The sequence below is a fragment of the Perca fluviatilis genome, chromosome 7 (genome assembly GCF_010015445.1).
Source record: "Perca fluviatilis chromosome 7, GENO_Pfluv_1.0, whole genome shotgun sequence".
In the NCBI taxonomy this organism is placed as follows: Eukaryota; Metazoa; Chordata; class Actinopteri; order Perciformes; family Percidae; genus Perca; species Perca fluviatilis.
The window spans coordinates 4,196,797-4,216,838 of NC_053118.1; the positions used below are offsets into that span (position 1 = coordinate 4,196,797).

Sequence of the window (20,042 nt, forward strand, 5' to 3'; positions counted from 1 at the left end):
ACATTAGCATGTGAATTAGTTGTTGACTGGGTGCCAAAGCCAGCAGCATAATCACTGCCAACTAGATGACAGCATTCCCCTAATCGATGGCTTGATATCTATATGGAAACATATGGAGGGATCAGGCACGCAGGCTGTGCTGTTTCATTTTGATCCAGTTTGTGCTGCATTTCCATTCAGCTTGTGAGAGTTTTTAGACTGCTGCGCACCAGAAAACATTAAAAAAAAATTGACATTTACAATCACAACAATGACAGAAACGTGGTGCTTTATTTCAGATGAACTAAAGCCTTTTGAAGCAGAGGTTATCGCTTTGTAGAAGATTAGAGTTCATTTTTCCACACACTGTATATGCATGAAATGCCAACATTATGAATATTTAGAAGCTGTCAGTGTTGCAACACAGTTTCTGCTATATGTTAAAGTCCCACTCCAGTCAAAGATGTGTTGTGCATATTGCGGTGGTGGAAGAAGTAGTCAGGTCTTTTACTTTAGTTAAGTAGTAATAAAAAGTATTCGCAGCAAAACATACTTAAAGGTCCAATATGTAATATTTGTACTGTAATAAATCCAAAAATGACACCAATGCCTCATCAGATATTAAGGAAACATGTTAAACTGAAATACTATCTTTTCTGACAACAATGCTAATGTCAGTATTTTTTCTTTTTGAAATTTACATTCCGTGACGGAATTTATGTTTATGTTTTGATCTGTGTGTTGTTATCAACTGCCCATTTTGACAGCCAGGCCGGGTTGCCAGATATATACCTGTAAAAACGTAAACCCAGCGCGCTACAGCTGTAACGGTAGTACAGCCATGAAAGCAGCACACAAACGAACAGGATCAACGGAGATAGATTCTACCCGACCTAAAAAAAAAGAAAACTGCATGTTTCTAACAGTTGCGTGACCACAGACATAACAACCCCCTAGTAAATATTGGAGATGTATTTGAAAGACGGAGACAGCTTAGATCCCAAAAGGACGTAGAATTGGCTTATTTCCTCCTGAACAGGTAAGCATAGCTTCAGGCTAATTTATCACAGCCACTAGGGACGGGCATTTTATGTCATTTCAACATTTGTGTACTCGCATTGAATTATATAGTACCCGAGTTGGTTACTCGCAAAAACAATTGAGACACAGCCAGTAAAGTGATCTCGACTGGTCCTGGCTAACGCCGCCATGCTAACCCTGTTAACTGCTAACGTTACCGGGAGGACCAGGCAAGCGGGCCATGGCTGTTTACAACGTGTAGTTCAGCGGCTCGAGCCGACAACGGTGAGTTATTTTAAGCCACGAGAGGGGGGGGCTGTAAATCGGGAAGAGAGGACTGTGAGTTTGCAGTGTGTTTAGCGATTGTTGCCGTAATTCTAAGCCAATGAAGTGTGTTCCGTCGGCAAGGTAGCTAGTGGTATTTTTAGCGTTTCGTATTGTAATTCTAAGCCGAGGAAGTGTGCCTGACTGGTGTGTGGAGAGGACGGTGAGGTTGTTGTGTTTTTAGCGGTTCATACTGTAATTTTAACCCGAAAAAGTGTGTCTGTCAGTTGGTTACAGAGCTCCGCGTGAGCACAGGCTTTTATGACTGTCAATATAGCCAGCATATAACGTTAGCTACCCCGCTGTGCTGTGGAGTAATGTCTGGCTATGTGAGACTAGCATCTAACGTAAGCTACTCTGCTGTGCTGTGGAGTAATGTCTGGCTATGTGAGACTAGCATCTAACGTTAGCTACTCTGCTGTGCTGTGAAGTAATGTCTGGCTATGTGAGACTAGCATCTAACGTTAGCTACTCTGCTGTGCTGTGAAGTAATGTCTGGCTATGTGAGAAAAGCGTCTAGCAACATTGTTGTGAATGCTGCGGTCTCGGCAGTCTGGGCAGGAGGGGGCGGGGGAAACGACTCTCCAGTATTTTGAATTGGTAGTGCAGTAACTATTTTAACCGCTAGCTGCCAGTATTACATACAATATTACATATTGCACCTTTAAGTCTCAAAAGTCCTAAAAAAGTGTTATTAGATGTGTGCATTGACAGTGCTGCATTGGACATGGTCAACAAAAACATATTATTAGACAGACACTGGAAAACAGGGATGGACTTTCTAGCACAGCTAAACTGGTTTGAATCATATTTGAAGAACAGGGACTATTTTGTGTTTATATGTGGAGTCACCCAAGGCTCCATTCTCGGACATCTTCTGTTTAACATCGACAATTTAATGTGACAATTTTTGTTTGTAATTACTCCAGTTAGTCAAAGATAAAACTGAAATGATTGTCTTTGGGCCCAAAGAAGAACGATTAAAAGTCACAGCTTAATGTTAAATTCCACAAACTAAGCCAGCCATCTTAATGTAGTCACTGAATCACACCTTAAAGGGGAACTATGCAGTTTTTTTTTAGCTTAATTTACCTTAACTGAACAGCTTCGGAGTCATTGGAATGGTTATATGAACTTTTTCGAGTTGAATGGTGATCGTCTCGCTTCCCCCTAGCGCCTGTGAGCGGAAAAACCACCCTCGCAACTTTCGGCCAACGAGCCGCAGCGTCAGGAAATATCACATGATATCAGGTCTCGCGATGTAACGAATTGCTTTAGGCATTGCACACATACACACCCCCATCCAGGAACCGGATAGCAAGAACAAGGTAGCGATGAAGTTTTTCACACTATCGTCATGGCTGAGCTGGCAAAGAAGAAGCAGAAAGCTAGGAAAGCATTGTCGGAGGAACAGAGAAAGAGGAAACGGCAGACTGACCGAGCAAGTTTTTACACAGTGTTACCAAATATCTATTAAGAAGCTGTAGGGGGAGCTCTATGGAGAAACCTGCGAGCAAAAAGTGAGATAACAGCGAAGAAATTGCCAAAACTGCATAGCGCCCCTTTCATCTAGTGTCCTCAATAAGACTATGAGAGTGGATTATATCACTCCAATTCAGATCTTTACAGTAGATTCCTGTGTGTCAATGAACTGACTCTAAAATATTACTGTTGGTTTATAAAGCACTGAATATCATAGGACCAAAATACATTTCTGATTTACTGCTCCGTTATGAACCATCCAGACCTCTCAGATTGTCTAGGACAGGTACTTTTTGTCAAAAAACCATATCAGACAAAATTTATTATTCCAAGCAGAGTATTTTTATGTCTCTAAACATGTATGGAGGAAAAATTTAAGGCAGTTTCACCAAATCTCTGCTCTCAGTTTAGTTCCATTGCCACTGTGCAGGCATACAGTATAACACAGGGAAATATAGACGGTTGTAAATGCGAACAAATGTTTTCCTAATGAAATTGTAAATGATCTATATCAAAACGCATATTTGTGACTGGATGCACAATCTGTAGGAAATTGAAACATTGCTGTACAGTGAAATTAATTTTTTCCATTTCCAAATTTAATAGCAGCAATGCGGTTATTCAAGGTCTCCATTCGTCATCTCAGACTCCAATGTGATTTCTGTTTGGTTTGATGTAGTTTCCCCTCAGGCAGTCGCTGACATAAAATCGCCATTGTGACTCAGAGACAGTTTTGTCTGAGGGAATCTGATAGCTCATATTTGATTCCCAGAAAGAATTTCAAATAGCAGAATAATGTGGCTCACAGACTCCTGTCATCCTGAATCAAGATAAAAACATGTAAGATTAAATTTTTTCTTTCATGACCTTAATCTATCCATCCATCCATCCATCCATCCATCCATCTTCCATCAATCTAGTGGGGATGGTCTACTGAAGAAGACCTGAAGAAGACCATGCAATGCATGCAATGCAGCTGAAAGCTCTGTAAAAAGCTAGTATTTACAACTTGAGATAAGATGATTTGGTCAAATTATTTGAATGCTATTTCCTGCATTTTTACATGCATTCATATCAATATATACATATGATATGGTCATTTCATACGCTCCACCTCTTATGGAAGCAAGTCGTGACATTTTTAGTAGTTGGACTAGCTGCCTAGTTGGTGGGTTCGTTCTCATTATGCTACAGTGGGATTAAATTGTTTGGGGGAGAAGGGGGTGTCTTAGGGTAGGGGTAGATATCTTGCCTATACTTCCTTTCACTTTATCTTGACTGTGAAATGCTCAGCAGCATTACTGATGTAGGTAGGACATAAGGCCATCTGGAGCCGTGACCTCTCTGGTAGTCATGTAATTTGTTGCCCATTACTTTAATACTATTTTTTATTATATATTCAGCTTGTTTCTGGGCCTGCACTGCTTATTTGTTGGATTTTTCTTTGCTTGTTGTGTGATTTGCCTATAACGGCGTCTGTAGTCAATGCATGTTACCAATGCAATGCTCTGTATAGCCCTACTTCTTATGGTAAACTTAAAGGTCCCATGGCATGAAAATTTCACTTTATGAGGTTTTTTAACATTAATATGAGTTCCCCCAGCCTGCCTATGGTCCTCCAGTGGCTAGAAATGGTGATAGGTGTAAACCGAGCCCTGGGTATCCTGCTCTGCCTTTGAGAAAATGAAAGCTCAGATAGGCCGATCTGGAATCTGCTCCTTATGAGGTCATAAGGAGCAAGGTTACCTCCTCTTTCTCTGCTTTGCCCACCCAGATAATTTGCCCTGCCCATTAGAAAGAGACACATCATGGCTTTCAAACGAGCAAAGTGGCAGTTGGTCAAGGCCACACCTCCAACATCCACCTTACCCCCCCTCTCTCCTCCTCAGTAGCTAGAGACACAGAAATGGCACATCCTAAGGAAAGCTCATTGTGGGACTGGCTCTAGTGGCTGTAATGCTGCACCAAGGCTGAATTATGGGAAAGAGACTTCAGAAACAGTATTAGGGGACCACTACGGTCTATATAAAAGCATCGAAAGAGCACCATGTCATGGGACCTTTAATACAAAATTGATTACAAAACATCTAGCAAATAACTAATTTGTTTTCTTATTAGAAATCATGCTTTCAAAAATAATGATACTCCAATTGACAGATAATGTACTTCCATCTTTACCCAATAGAGCATCTTTACAGCAATATGATTTAGAATCTGTTCAGGAGAATATTAGCTGTAGGCCTAAATCAGAATTCAATTATTATATATATTTATATAAACCCAGTAGTTTTTCAGCCATGAATAATGTCTGCAACTCTTCCTCTCGGGCTGAATTCTGCTATACCAAAATCTCCCGGGATTATCAGAAAAATCATCAAAAGATTTAGAATGGAACTCAGACAAATGCAGCTGAAGGAGTTTTAGCCTCTCCTGTCATCCTGAATGTGCCTGTATTACCCGTGCTTTTATCTTGCTGGAAAGCATCTGTACCTGAGTTAGAGATGTTGTATCCTTCTGTAAACGCAGCACATTGTTTCCTCTTTCTGGGCAAAGAAGTATAAACTAAGCCTAATTAATTAAACTCATTGGGCGAACAGAAACCTGTTTGATTGGAGGCAGTTGGAGCCATTCCGCTCTGATGCAGCAACGGTATTTAACTCGCCATATTGGCTGTCTGATAGCTGCACCTCAGGGTCATGTTCTGTGACATGGCTGTTGTCCCAGTGCCACCACCCCCCAACCAACACACACACACACACACACAGATCCTTTAAGGGGCTTGGCAGACCCCTGGTTCCCCCTCTCTAATCACTGTGTTCTCCAGGGGGAAGGGGGGGGGCAGCCATTCTCGCTGCTCTTTGGAAAAGCTTGGCATTTGTGTGAGATCTCATTTCTGTAATTCATCGCCCGTCTCCCGGGAGTTGCGGTTGGCACTGGTGATGCCAAGTCCTCCCTCCTCCCTCCTTCTATCTCTTTCACACTCTCTAGCCCTATTGCTCCTCACTTACTTCATCTCTTTCTCCATCTTCCTCTCTTTCACCCCTGGCGTTGTTAGTTGTTGCCCCGAAAGAGGTCCTCCCTAAAGCTAAACTGGTGGGTGTACACACATTAACTCTCCTGTAACGTGTTTGATGGCCGCTCCAGGCTCAGATCACACGTCCTTCTTCCTCGAGGGTCCCGGGGTGCAGAGCGTTGACTGAGGCTGCTAAATTAGAACGAATGATCGACAGCGAGATTATTGTTTCTTCATATTTTTCTCTCATATATAAAAACACATTAAGTGTCAAATCATGAACACACACAGCCCAAATTAATAAATAATTACACATCAATTATCACTAGCAATACGAATGTGGAAAATATAATTGTGATTAATTAGGCACGAGTAAAAATGTACATCTGTTACTTATTTGTAATAGCAGGAGGGGGAAAAAGATACTCATCATTCCAAACATGTAAAGCAATGCAGAGTATTCCATAAAGTATTCATTGGCTTTCTGAAAAAAATAAGAGTTTAAATATTAAGGATGTCATGTCTCGCAACGCTTCCTGTGAGTCTGTAACTCTTGTTTTCCAGTCGGAGCTGTACAGGTGAATTGCTGCATCTCACATTCTGTTTATGAGTAAACGGCTGTTGGTGGCAGGCATTTTAAGCTAATAGCTGCTTTAAATAGCTGCAATTAGTGAGAAGCATGAGATATTTAATCACTCTAGACCAATTAGTCAGTAATCAAGTAGTGTCCAAGAGCGAGCACGTTTTCGTCCTCACTGTTCCTCTGCAAGCACCCGCTATATATTTCTCTGTGCGCCGGGAAGAGCAGTGATTAACACGCAGGGATATAGGCCCCCGTGGAACACTGTAATGTGGAGTTAAATCAGGGAGAGAGGGAGGCGAGACACGACAGCCAAACCTGTTATTGCAGTTTAACATATGCAGAAGGTTAATTCCAGGCAGAGGCGGTGGAGAGCATCCTCGTTTTATGTGTTTGTGTCACGGTGCGTTGTGCAAATTTGTGGAATTAGGAGCTGGTGTGTTTCTTCTGTATGGAACGGTGCTAGTAAAAAAATAAATAAATAAATAAAACATTTCAGTAGTTCTTTTTCTTGGAAACAATCAGTGATGGTAGTTTTACCTGCGAGAGCAGGATAAAAATAAATGGGACATAATGAGCAAGCAAAATTTAATCCGAAATAGTGAGCCTCAGAAATTGCTAAATCCATCTTGTAATTTTGGTTATACATTGTAATCATCTGCAAGAAAGTCACTATGATGATGAAGGGAAAACACACTGATGCATGCACACAAATGAGAGCAATGCATGAATGCGCGCATGCACACGCACGCACGCACGCACACACACACACGCACACACACACACACACACACACACACACACACACACCTGTGCAAACATTCGGCCCTGCTTGCAGCCCGGCCAGTCCCTTGTTTTGATAATAATGATACTGTGTTCATAATGACATTTCCGAGTGACTGGTCACAAGGTGCGTCCACTCCCTTGGCCCTTAGCTCGAGGGTGGAAAACAGGTTGACCAATGTGGGCCTCCTTATCAAACAGGATGTGATGCTTTCTCACGATCTAGATCAGGGAGTACATGCACAGGGAGCGCAAGGCCACAGGTAGGAATTCAACCTGAACATATTTCCGGTTTGTGTAAAATTAAAAGAGGCAGAAAGAGCTGACGAAGCTTCCTTACAAGTCCCACGCGCTTTCCGTCCTGCTGCTGCACTGCTGTCTCACTCCCAACAGGGGTTATTTGGAAAATCCTGCAGTGCCAATGCTGGAGAGATGCAGGTTTGGGCACCACTGAGCTTTCTAGCAAGACAGTGGGAATTGTGAGTCCAACATATGGCTGCTACCAAGTATAATAAGAGCGGAGATGAATAATGTACCTTTAGGTGCTGACTAATACAGAGAGTGAAATCTACAGATCATGGAGCTGTAATAGAAATGTCCTGTCCTGTGTCCATGCTGTATTACTTTAACACTGCAGCTGTGAGGGAAAACATTGCTTTATGGGATATCATGAAATAGGATAAAATAGGTGCGTAGATGTACTGTATGTGTAAATATAAGCATGAGTGTATGGCTGATTGGCTGCTGAATTATTCCCATATGTCTTTGCCAAGAAATGTTACATTTATTGCATTCTATATATACAGATAAATGTATTTTCTCACAATAATGTTAAACTATTTTTTTCTGTAAACACATTGTAAAAGAGTATCTGGACAGCAGCTAACAGCAGGAATTTGAATTGAAGACATGGCTAAAATGATCATGAGACGGGAGAAAGATCACGTGTCAAGATGGATTTGTCCTTCGTATGGTGGATACGACAATGCATCACTACTTTTGTAATCTTTCTTACCTTCATGGTTGCATCATTTTAATACTGATACATTGGTTGGAATGTGATGAATTAAATGGCATTGTGCGTGGGCAGGAGTGTAAATAAATGTAATGCAAGACACATGTATGGTCAGCAGGTTTATGTTAGTAAAAGTGTCAACTGGGTTTATCTACACCACATCACTGACTTTATCTATAAAAAAAAAAAAAAGAGTAGAATTTCCTGGAAATGCTGCTCTCATCAGCTGTGCAGTCATGGCTGCTGAAGCCTGGTTTGAACTCTCAGGCCCATGTTGTGCTGTCTCTGAGAACCACAATATATTGTAATCATATCAGGAAGGTCTAACTGTCAAGCTGGCCACCTGTCCACATTTTTTTCATTTAAAAAAAAAAAATCTTTTATCACTCATGCACGCACATTTCGCATCACAAGGACAGTGGTTGTCAAGGGCGCGAGGCCCGGCTCTCTCACTGTGGACTATAAACACACACAGGTGGCCTGCATGGCCTGCGTACACTCAGCTGGCCACGGTGGAGCCCGGTGTCAGAAAGGCGTCTGTAGCACCCACAGGGTGTCTCTGTCGCTGAGCTTGTCTCTGTCAAACGGCTGCTTTAACCCACATTTAGCAGGTTGATGTGGGGACAACTGAAGGAGGCTCGGTGTGTCTACAAGAAAAAAAAAACTGCAGCTCCGTGGCAAAGAAGGAAGAAAGGAAGCACGCTCACTGTAACTAATACATGTCAGATAGACACATGCGTGGTTTAGGGACAGTTATTTCTGACAGCTGTCTAGGTGAACGTCATTACAGTAATGGTATTCAGGATACATTTCACAATTATTTTCAGATTCATTTGCACTTGAAAATCAGAAAAATATTTGCTAAATAATGTAAAATGAAGATTTTTTTTTTTTGCTTTCTAGACACTTGAAAAGCATCATAAATATGAACATTATAATATAAATCGGTCTCTCTTTTTTTTTCCAATTCTTTAAAACATTTGGAACGTTTAAGATACACAGCTGCTTCTACTTGAATGCTCCCATAAACCTGATGAGGCCTCAATTAAAAGTGGGAATATGATTTTCAATTGCATGCCCTAGCGATTATGTCGGATGAGTTACTTTTTTTTTTTTTTTAACGTCGTACTTCCTTGCCGGACATTTTTTTCTATATCTTTGTAAGGAAGGGTGAGAACTTATCCGTGAGCTCTTTGGTAATTAGGAAGTGGTGTTTACTGTTCATCTTTACCCGTCATAGGTCGCTCAGGGTAAAAGTAGCAGCTGAATGCCAAACACAGAAAATTAAAATGTAAATTTATGGTTAACCTGAATGCTGTGAATTCCGATTTGTCGCTCTGTCTCTCTCTCTCTTTCTCTCTCTCTCTCTCTCTCTCTCTCTCTCTATATATATATATATATATATATATTCATTATCCAAATAAATAAATATTATCCATAAATAAATATTATCCATATTAAATATTATGGCTCTTTCATTGTACTAGCTACTAGGGCCTATTTAAGTTCTACAGTATCCGTGAGATGAATAAAGGTAGATTGGTAGGTAATTCCACCATTCACTTGGTCCATTGAGGGCATTTTGCACTAACCTTTTCAATTTGCAAAACAATAAATTTTTTAAACCAATTACATTACTGTAATAACTTATTTATTTATCACCAATATGCTTTTATTTTTTTGTAAAGAGTTAAATCACAATAAGAATTCTACCTTAACCTCCTGAGGACGAAAGACGCACCGGCGAGTCCAAGCGATGTTTGACAACACTCCTACTCAAAAAGCCATATTACAAAATGTCATTTTAGACATTTATTTCCTATTTTATTCACGTATTACGCTACTTTTGGGAACCCAAGACTTTTCATTTCAAGCACCAAAATGACTGAGTTTAGGTTTGTTTTCACAAGGGGGACATCAACGTTTCAGCTTTAGGGCCAAATTATCTCTTTTACACATTGCTCTGGGACAAATTTAGGCCTCACTGTACAGAATGCAGATTTTTCTCTGAACACTTTGATAGAAACACGTGGGGATCATTTATAGGCAAATATACTTCAAATGGGAATTTAAAAAGAAATGTAAAAAATGCCCTAAGGCCTCAGAGGGTTAAACATCTAAATGTAGAACTGACCATTTTGCACGGAGACATCGTTTGCAGTTTGCTTTTGCGAGAACATGAACATGTAGATTTTAACATTTAAAATGAATGATACCGGTTTCATAGTTTGACGCAAATCTGACTTCTTGGCTGTCGCTTATATTTCTGCTGAAGCTATGGCAATGTGTGTAATGGAATTAATAAAAGCCCACGAAACAAAAGGCTTAATCCTTAAATCCTGTAAAACAGGTTTAGGGACTTAGATGATGTCTGCAACATTTGAACATCTTCATCCACCCTTTATTTTCTCTAAAACTCACACACTGCGTTATGTTTAGTTTGGTAGCATTGCCCTGCACCTCCCTTTTTTTCCCTCGTCATTTAATGTGACAGCGTTGGCACACATGCCCCTTGAGACAAAACTCGAGACGACACAATTCTTCCTGGAAACTTTAATTGTTTTGACAACTCCTCACAAGCCAGTGAAGGCCAAGTCCAACAGTGCAGCTGACAGTAATGTACAAGTGCCCTCTCACACTGGCAGGAGGGTGGTGAGGTAAATTCGGTGTTCAATGTCATGAAAAATAAAGGCTTCTTCTTTCATCTTTACATTTGTCTCTTAACAACGGCTGCTGACTCTCCAACAGGGAGATCATTTAATATCTACTTAAAGACATTGCCTGTCTGAATACAATTGTTTGTTGTCCAAAAAAGGAGTCCGTTAACATGTTTCATCAATTCATAACCAAAGTTGAATGTTTTCGCGGTGTCGATCATTAACCTCGCAAGGAGAAGCTCTGAGTGCACAAAAAAATAACAGATACATTGTTTTGTAGTGATTTTTTTTTAAGGTATTGTAAACACTGACAGAAGTGCTGTTAACTCTCAAGATGTAATGTTTATAATAAGAGTGCAATGTAACAGAATCAAATCAGGCCTCTTTTCTTTTTTTCTTCTTTTTCTTTTTGAAAGATCAAACAGCAGAGCGACCCATTGCTCCAAGCGGGTCAAAGTTGTTATAGTTAATGAGTACAAAATAATTCAAGAGAAAGCAGAGCAGGGCAAATAATAAAAGAACTTGTGTTGAACTCCACCACATATCTACATCGGGAGGGCTGCTTCAGTGCACATTCGATACCTCTGCAATGAGCCTGACATGCTACATATTGGAACTATTCCAAAAAAACACTGCAAAGAGTTAACTGATATCATGTGAAGACATTATGGGCAGAGCATAATCACGTTCATTCACTAAAGACTTCAAAGTTGAAACACAATATTTACATAATGACAAAAGAAAGGTTTCGATAAAAATATCTTATAATTACAATAGTCTATTTTAAGCATATAAGTCTTCCATTCACATACTTTTTTATAGAACATTTGTGTCTCTATATATGTACATTCTTAATTGTCTCGAATCGGAATTGTTCTTCTTTACAATATCAAACATTTTATAATTCCAGGGATCACATCCCTGTTGAACACAAATCATCTATTTTAAACAATAGATGTCCAAAAAAAATGTACAATGATTTTTCGCAGTTTAGTAAAGCTTTAAACTGGAGTCGTTTTTAGTTAATCTTTAAGCACAATTCACAAGCAGTTTTCATAGCTGTTGACAGACAGGTTTTCCAACAAAAACTCCTCAGCGTGGGGATTCCATATTTTCACTCTAATTAGAAAACATTCAAGTGACAAGAAGTAAAGTTAGAGCAACTTAAACGGGGGGGGGAGAGATATCTACATACTGACTCCTCGTTCAATGGAACAAAACAAAAAGAAAAGCTGATATGAATAGTGATTTTATTTGGGTTGAATTCCTCGCAGCGGTTTTGAAATCCCGTTGTGATTGTGCCTCCAGTTGGGTGTGAGTCCCTGGCGAAGCTTTTGCTGGCTTTGGAGCGGCTCTGTGCAGCCTACACACCTGTGGAGGGGATGAATAGCAGTGGGAAGGGAGGGGTGAGCTGCAGAGCTCCAGACTGACTGGCGCCACCGACAAAACAGAGAGGCCATGCTTGATCAACAACCCAAAACAAACCAGGTCAAACAACAACCCCACAGCTCCCCCAGGCAAGGCCCAGACTCTCAGATAGACTGCGAGAGACTCTCTTAGAGTTCCCCGGTTCAAAAGCAATAGGAGTAAAAACTCCTTTGTTCCATGTGCAATAACTCACGCTTAATTTGCACAATGTAAAGTAGATTTTTAGAGGTTGCTCCTGTGGCATTTTTGTACTTCATGTCTTTGCATTTATTTGTACGTTGTTTGTATGTGTTTTTATCTTGCACTTCTGACTGCAGATCAAGTTTCACATTTGGGATAATAATAATAATAATAATAATAATAATAATAATAATAATAATAAAGTAACTGACTGAACACACCAGGTAGCCTATGTGCTTTTTAGCCTTATCCAGGAGTGTTTAGATTCAGTGCTATACATCTAACATTAAGGCCAGAACAGCACTGAGAGGGACAGACAGAGAGTGAATGAGAGAGAGAGCAAGAGAAGGAGGAAGGAGAGTGTGTGTGTGTGTGTGTGTGTGTGTGTGTGTGTGTGTGTGTGTGTGTGTGTGTGTGTGTGTGTGTGTGTGTGAGAATGAAAGAGAGGGCAAGCTGAGGTTTTAACCCTCTCTTCTTCCCAGATTGCTACACCAGCGACAGTTATTGCGCAAAGCACAGCTGCCTCTGAGGTTGGTGCCAATTTCATGTTCCTCAATTATTCTTTTTCTTTGACATGTCCTGGCCTCCCCAGAGCACTGAGAGATTGTCATTTTACACCACATATAGGCTGCAATAATCAAGTTAATGGGGACGCTTCAATGACCACCACTGATGGGGGTTTCTACTGGCCACATGTGTATCCGTGATTTTAGAAGAAAAAAAATACCACAGCAACCAAACTTCTCATTGTAAACAAAACCAACATTTGAAATAATGACGAATGTTAATTTAAGTCAACTTACCAATGCAGTGCTTGTATCTCAGCGGCATAAAATAGAGTCCTCCGGCTTTTTGACTATTGACGTCCTCTACAAAAAGAAGAAGAAAAAGAAACATGTAAAACGATATAGCTGCCATTGATAAGACTCAATAAAAGCAAGGCCTAAAGCCCTGTCAAATAAATGATATACAGCAGAGCAGCAGAAAATTAGCCGGCTATATCTGCCATAATAAATTCTCTTATAGCCTACTGAATAACAAATTGCCCTTATTGTGCGCAGTGGAGTGGGCTGCAGCCCGAGGTACTTCACCAATCCTGGGGTAAGGTGGGCCTCTGACACACATTGTCATTATCATGCAAATCATAAAGCCCGCAATCAAGTGCGCAATCTAACCCACGCCAAATGCGTTTTTACGCATGATTTTTCAAGGCTGTGATGTGAGGTGTATAGCATTTTGGTTGTTTTCTGTGTCTCTCCCCCCCCACACACCCACACACACACCTAACATTGAAAGGACAATGACACATAGCCTACCGGGCATGACGCGCTTTGTCTGAGTCTGACTGGCACAGGGAGATACAGTAAATCGGGGTCCCCGATAAGTCCCGTTGGAAACGAGGAATGGAGAGTCGTCTCCGCTGATCAAAGCTTACCTGGTGGTGGTCAATGTTGAGCACCGTCAGCGGTGTCCGGCTGGGGTTGGAGGCTGGGGGAGGGCAGGTCCCGGTCCGCTGTGGCTGTTGTTTATGGAGAGAAGGGTGCGTCTCCAGGGCCAGCTGCAGGTCCAGGATGTAGTCTATGACATGCTGGAGGATCTCCACTTTGCTGACTTTCTTATCCTGTGGAATGGTGGGCACCAGGCGCTTCAGTCGGCTGTAGCAGTCGTTCATGTCGTACTGCAGGCAGAACATGTCCTCCTCTTCCATCCTGCACCGGGCGATGTTGAGGCTCTGCTTCGACAGATAGTGCACGGAGAGCTGGCTACTGCTGGAGGAGGAGTCCTGGGGGTGGACCGGAGTAACAGCCTTCATCTTAGATAACCAACGGCTCAGAGGCAGAGGCAACGGAAAAGAAAATCAAATAACGACGTTACTGGTAGCAGGAGGTATTTGAGATTATACCACGGCGCTGTAAACACGGCAACAACTGCTGTAATATCGCCAAAAAATTAGCGAGGGAATATAAACCGAAATGCAGAATTCTAGTCTGTCAACACATCCCGCGGAGCCTCACAGTTCCTCTTACTTCAGCAGGCTCGGTGTGAAAGGAATGAATAGATTTCCTACATTTATAGAGGAGAGGGGAGGCGCCAAGCCAGCCGGCTGACAGATCAGGGAGAGAAGCTGGTCAATCACCAGCAGCCCGCTGCCCACCGACCCAACAACGGAGCCGAGAAAAAGGCGTGTCTCATTCTGTGTGCGCTGCGGTGAGCTGCCTGCCTGTTCTTAGGAGAGGTGTGTGTGTGTGTGTGCGTGTGGTGTGTGTGTGTGTGTGTGTGTGTGTGTGTGTGTGTGTGTGTGAGAGAGAGAGCGAGAGAGGTGATTGGAAACAGTCAGTTGCACATAGGCTACTATTGCTGTACAAAGAAAAAAAAAAAAGTCTCAATTATCTTTACGTCCAGCCATACAGAGGCGTCTTTTGAAGACTTGCTGGTGGATCCGACCAATGCGATGACATATTACCATACAGCAGGTTGATAAACATCGTATTGCATGTTTAGTGCCGTATTCATTGATGCGAAATTACACACAGCCTCGCTTGTATCGATCACTCCTGTGGCGCTTGCTGTGACAGATGATCCCAAGCCGAACCACCTGCTTAGACGAAGAAACGTGCTTTACCTCACCGGGGAAATCACATCAAACCGTAAACTGACAGGAGCCAAACTATAAACAAACAAACATTAAAAACTCAACAAAAGTAGGCAGTCATATTCCTTATTAATTTTAGGACTCGCAGCATACGCGGATATACGTTAATATTGGCGGTTAACTTGGAATAATATTACATTTCCATACCGGTGTCATGTGTGTGAGTCAGTGGGGAGTTTTTGACCCTACTGTAGTCTATTATTACAATGTTATTTTTTGCAGCATTTCAGTGAATTGTTTTTATCACATGTATTACTAGAAGGCCATTCATATAAAAGAAAGTGGTTTCTCAAGCACATATAGCCTAATTCTAGGTAATCGTCATCTCTGATTGAATAAATTGTTGTTATGACTTCATATAACAAACATTTTCAGTTTTGCAACGCTGATTGCAGCTCTAGGGGAGCCGGGACAGGCCAATTTGGCGGCGCCTCCTTGCCACTCCTTCCAGCTGTGTATTATTGTGCCTCCTACATTCCTCCGCTCTCCGGGACGCGTCGCCGCTCCGCTCAGCTCCGCTCCTTCAGTCGCCCCGCCGGGCAGACTGCCTGGCGCCGCAAATGGGGAGCTCCTCCATTCACACACGGCTCCTCTCCTCTCCTCTCCTCTCCTCTTCACTTCTTTCTTTCTTTCTTGTCAGGCAGGTTTCCGAGACAACATGGAAGCTTAAATTCAGCATGAATTCTGAGTGTTTTCCATCCAGGATATATACAGGGGCCCTGAGTTTAGCAGGGATGACACCCACCTCAGCGCCTCTTTGGAGGTTTAATGTCCCAAACGTTATGGGAACCAGCACAGTCTCCAATGTCATGAATATTGAAAGGCTTAAATGGCTTTAAATGGGTATTTTCCTCTTCTCTCTGTCTCTCTGTCTTCCTCCCTCCTCTCTCTCTCTTTCTCTCTGTTTTCTGTTGCCATGGGAAGTGACTGTTCTGCTCAGTAATGTGTGCAACACTGTTTGGTTCAGGGACTACTTCAAGGGGGTCAGTGGTATGAATCTTTGATGGAAGCCTTTCCACTTCCAACTCTCGCCCATGACAAGCAGATGACGGATGAGGTCTGAGAGAAAAACACTGTCCGGTTTAGCCTTAGCAATGACTTACTAATGCTTACATTTCAACCATTTATGTCCATAATAAAACAGAAAGTTGGAGATCCTACACAGAGTCTGAGTCGCTAAAAGCTAGTGGGTTGAAAACACTTGCTGCCAAGAATTCATTTGCAGATTCCACAGAAATGTTTCGAACCTTTTCGAACAGGCAAAAGCAGTATGAAACTAAAACTAAACATTCAAACGCCGTGACGTGCATTTCCATCCACTTTTGTTATCCACATTTTCAATTTGTGGAAACATTGTAAATTATATCTTGAAATATATGGATTAAAAAAATGAAAAAGTTGGTGTATTGATAAAAAAAAAGCAATTGAAACAGACTTAGCAAATACATCATGACGTATAGTGCGTTCTATTTACCTCGGAACTTGGAAGCCGGAGCTGGGAATGACTTCACACCTGAGTTAGTCTCACATTGCCACACAACATTCTGGGATGGGAGAAAAACGTGCTCTGGTTTATTGGCATTTCTTTAAACCAATCACAATCATCTTGGGCGGTGCTCAGCACCAGACGGAGCCACGGTGCCGTTGCAAAATAACCTCGAGAAGGAACTTGTTTTGGTGGATCATGTGTACGTTCAAAAGTAGTTTTAGTCGTGCAACAGAAAACTCAGATTGGACAGATAGTCTAGCTAGCTGTCTGGATTTACCCTGCAGAGATCTGAGGAGCAGTTAACCATAGTCCTCATACATCCACCAGAGGTTAGAACGGCAACACAAAGAAAGAGGAAGGTGACGGACATCCGACTGAAAAGAGGGACATCTGGCCGAATTTCAATCGGATTTCAAGCAATCCCGGAAGTGGAACGTCGTCGATATAGACTACACACGAGTTGACTGCGTTCCATTTACAAGTTCAGTGTGGCCATTGTTAGCAAGACCAGTTGATGCGCATATCGCTTTATGGTCAGTCAATCGACAGTAGTTATAACTGTGTCATCGGAAATTCCGTTTTCCGGGGGAGCCCCCGCCAAAAAGAGAGCAACCCCCCAAAAAGAGAAGAGGGTGTGTGTGCGCAAGTGTTTAGAACAGCTTTCACTACTGTTGATGCACGGGGCAGCCGTGTTGGATTTTGAGCTCGGGGTACTGCGAGGTTGTCCGACTTCCCAACTCTGAAATCCGAGTCCAGGGGGCGTGTTAACGTGTTCTATTGCAAATGAATGATTTTCTGGTTGAGCAAAACATTCATCGCGGCTATATGACCTCCCCATAACGCTAAAACAAATGTAATACAGTGGGCAACACAGCACCGTAAAGAAAAGACCTTTACGACAGCAGGTGTGGTTAAAAACACTACCGCTTTTGTCCATAGCGGCCGCTAGAATCAACACAGACCGAAAGTTACACACAGCCACTTTAAGGTTCAAAGAATGACCTTGTTCAAAGCCCAGTTTGGTGTGTCCTAGTGTGTGTAAGCAGAAAAATAAACAAGATGCACTTTGACTCTTTGTGCTCAGTAACCTTGTTATATTCTATTCTTGTCTGTCTTTAGCCCTGTATCCAGTCAATGATGCATAGATCGACCTCAAGTTCAACACAAGCAAAAACTCAAAGTTGGAACAAAAGAGGAAACACGAGTGTGCATTATCTTTTGCCCTTCTGTCTTTGTGTTTGCTTTCTCGTTCTTCTTTTGCATGTACTTCTCTAATTGTGGCCCTTCTGGCTCTACTTCCCTAAAGGTTTATAGCGGTGCTGACGGGGGACTGGAGCCAGGTAACTAGAGACTCATTACTAGATAAGCCTCATAGGTGAAACTCTCTGTTTGTTGTGGCTACACAGTGTGGAGACAGAGATCGGACTACTTACTTAACCTGTCCGCTCTTTCTGACACAAATGCATGTGTGCAGTTCAGGAGAGAGAGAGAGCCGGCAGATAGAGAAAGTCTTGCATTAGCAGTATTTCAATTTTTTTGTGGTGGGCCAACAGTGCAGCAACCATGTACAAAGTGGAAATTGCATGATGGCCACATCTGTGCAAGAGGTTTCCCTGGGATGTGGTTGAAGTTGCAGTGGGTGGTGTAGAGACACACACACACACACTTGGGTGACAGAGGCAGCCCAACATCTCTTTATTTTATTTGACATTGTGAGGATGACAATTGGGCTTTACAACATTTCAATCATTTAGAGTCCAAAATGGACAAGAAACAGAAAAGGAAAGCATAATGAATGCAAAAACGCATTTATGAAAAAGTTTTAACTGAAGGTTAAAATACTATACTACTATAAAATACACTGGGTGAAAAACTTTTACTGACAATATATTAGCATTTTCACAAGCAAAGAAAAGAAGCCACCGTTTTAGCGTGGCCATTGTGCATTGTTAGGCTTATCCAGTGATTTCATAAACACAAAGAACAAAAAGAGGACCATGCAATCTGTAAAACACACTTTATTTGGAAATCCCTGTCCAATAGACCTGGTGATTCAAGGGGGCCTATTTGGGAAATAAATATAAATGTGTTACGACTCTTGGCAATAGTAACCTGTACATTATTAATACATTGCTATTCAGTGTGATAAATTAATACCAAATAAACAACTTTAAATATTCTAATATGGAAGAACTCCTTGGACACAGACAAGCAAAAGCCCCCCCACACCTCTCCTACATAGGAGCAAGACACCCAGCCTGAAAGACACAAAACGACTACTGTAGTCTAATATGTATGTAGTCTTATTTGTGGTTGTTTTGCATCTTTTTAAAATCACTTTGCGTCTCTTAGTAATTCTTTAACGTCTCTTTGTGGCAGTCTGTCATTTTGTTTCTCTTTGTAGTCGTTATGTGTCTCTCGTGGTTTTTAAGTCTTTCTAAAGTTGTTTTGCATCTTTTTGAAGTTGTTTTGTGTCTTTTTGAAGTTGTTTTGTGTCTTTTTTAAGTTTTTATGTCTCTTTGTGGTTTTTCTGTTTTTTTGAAGTTGTTTTGTGTCTTTTTTAAGTTTTTATGTCTCTTTGTGGTTTTTCTGTCTTTTTGAAGTTGTTTTGTGTCTCTTTGCAGTTGTTTTGTGTCTTTTTGAAGCTATTTCGTGTCTCTTTGTGGTAGTTTTACATCTCTATAGTTGTTTTGTCTCTTTGTATTTTTTTGGCGCATTTTTTGGGTCGTTTAACTTTTCAACAAGACATGTTAACAGTCACGGCATACAGAGGTTCTGATGCTAACAAGCAAACTACCTATAACCTCCTAGGGGGGCACCAAGGACGACACATCAGGTGTTTATTAAGGATAACACTGGTTTACCTTCTGATCCAGTCACTCCTAGTTGTTCCCTGTAGGATTATCTAACAAATGTTTGTTTTGTTTACAACTGGAATTCGGACAGTTGACCTCAGCAGTGTGAGCGGGAGAAAACTACTAAAAACTACTAAATAGCTGTCCAAAAAAAGTGCACATGGGGATTTTTTATTTATTTATTACTCTATATGGCAAAAGCTCCATACAGGCTGTGCTGTTTGGCCTGGCTGCAGTTGTATTAAGTGCTGACACACACTTTTACTTTTCTGTTCAGGTCATCCATTTGCACGACACGCCTCTGTCCCTTGTGACCCGTCTTTGGCTACCATCACGGCTACCTCTGAAACTCTCCACATAACAGCTCACATTCTCAGAAACGTTCACTCTCTCTCTCTTATGACTCCTGAACTCAGCCCCAGCTGTGCGTGTTAGTGTCTGGTTGTGGTTTTGATGGGTGACAGAACAGTCTCCCCAGCTGACACAGTCTGCCCAACAGTTCTTAGAGTAGAACAGACAATAGCTTGTAAATAATACCTAACAGGTGGATTGGCTTTCTGTTATTCGGTCTGTGAGCTGGGTGG

General features: G+C 41.6%; 1 protein-coding gene across 1 annotated transcript; it reads right to left on the bottom strand.

Moving 5' to 3' along the window:
• Positions 1 to 10,734: 10,734 nt before the first annotated feature.
• id4 (inhibitor of DNA binding 4) lies at positions 10,735 to 14,648 on the bottom strand. The gene is made up of 3 exons (XM_039807104.1): positions 13,897 to 14,648; positions 13,265 to 13,330; positions 10,735 to 12,224 (listed from the first exon to the last, which is right to left on the bottom strand). Exons 1-2 carry the CDS (start codon positions 14,272 to 14,274, stop codon positions 13,283 to 13,285), a joined length of 426 nt encoding a protein of 141 aa, XP_039663038.1. The 5' UTR covers positions 14,275 to 14,648; the 3' UTR covers positions 10,735 to 12,224; positions 13,265 to 13,282.
• Between the last annotated feature and the right edge of the window lie 5,394 nt (positions 14,649 to 20,042).

Bases quoted from the DNA above. Each gene is read 5' to 3' on its own strand.
- id4 (XM_039807104.1), bottom strand. From the start codon at position 14,274: ATGAAGGCTGTTACTCCGGTCCACCCCCAGGACTCCTCCTCCAGCAGT. The intron at 13,331-13,896 runs GTAAGCTTTGAT...TTCTTTTTGTAG, and splicing joins TCAACATTGACCACCACCAG to AGGACGTCAATAGTCAAAAA.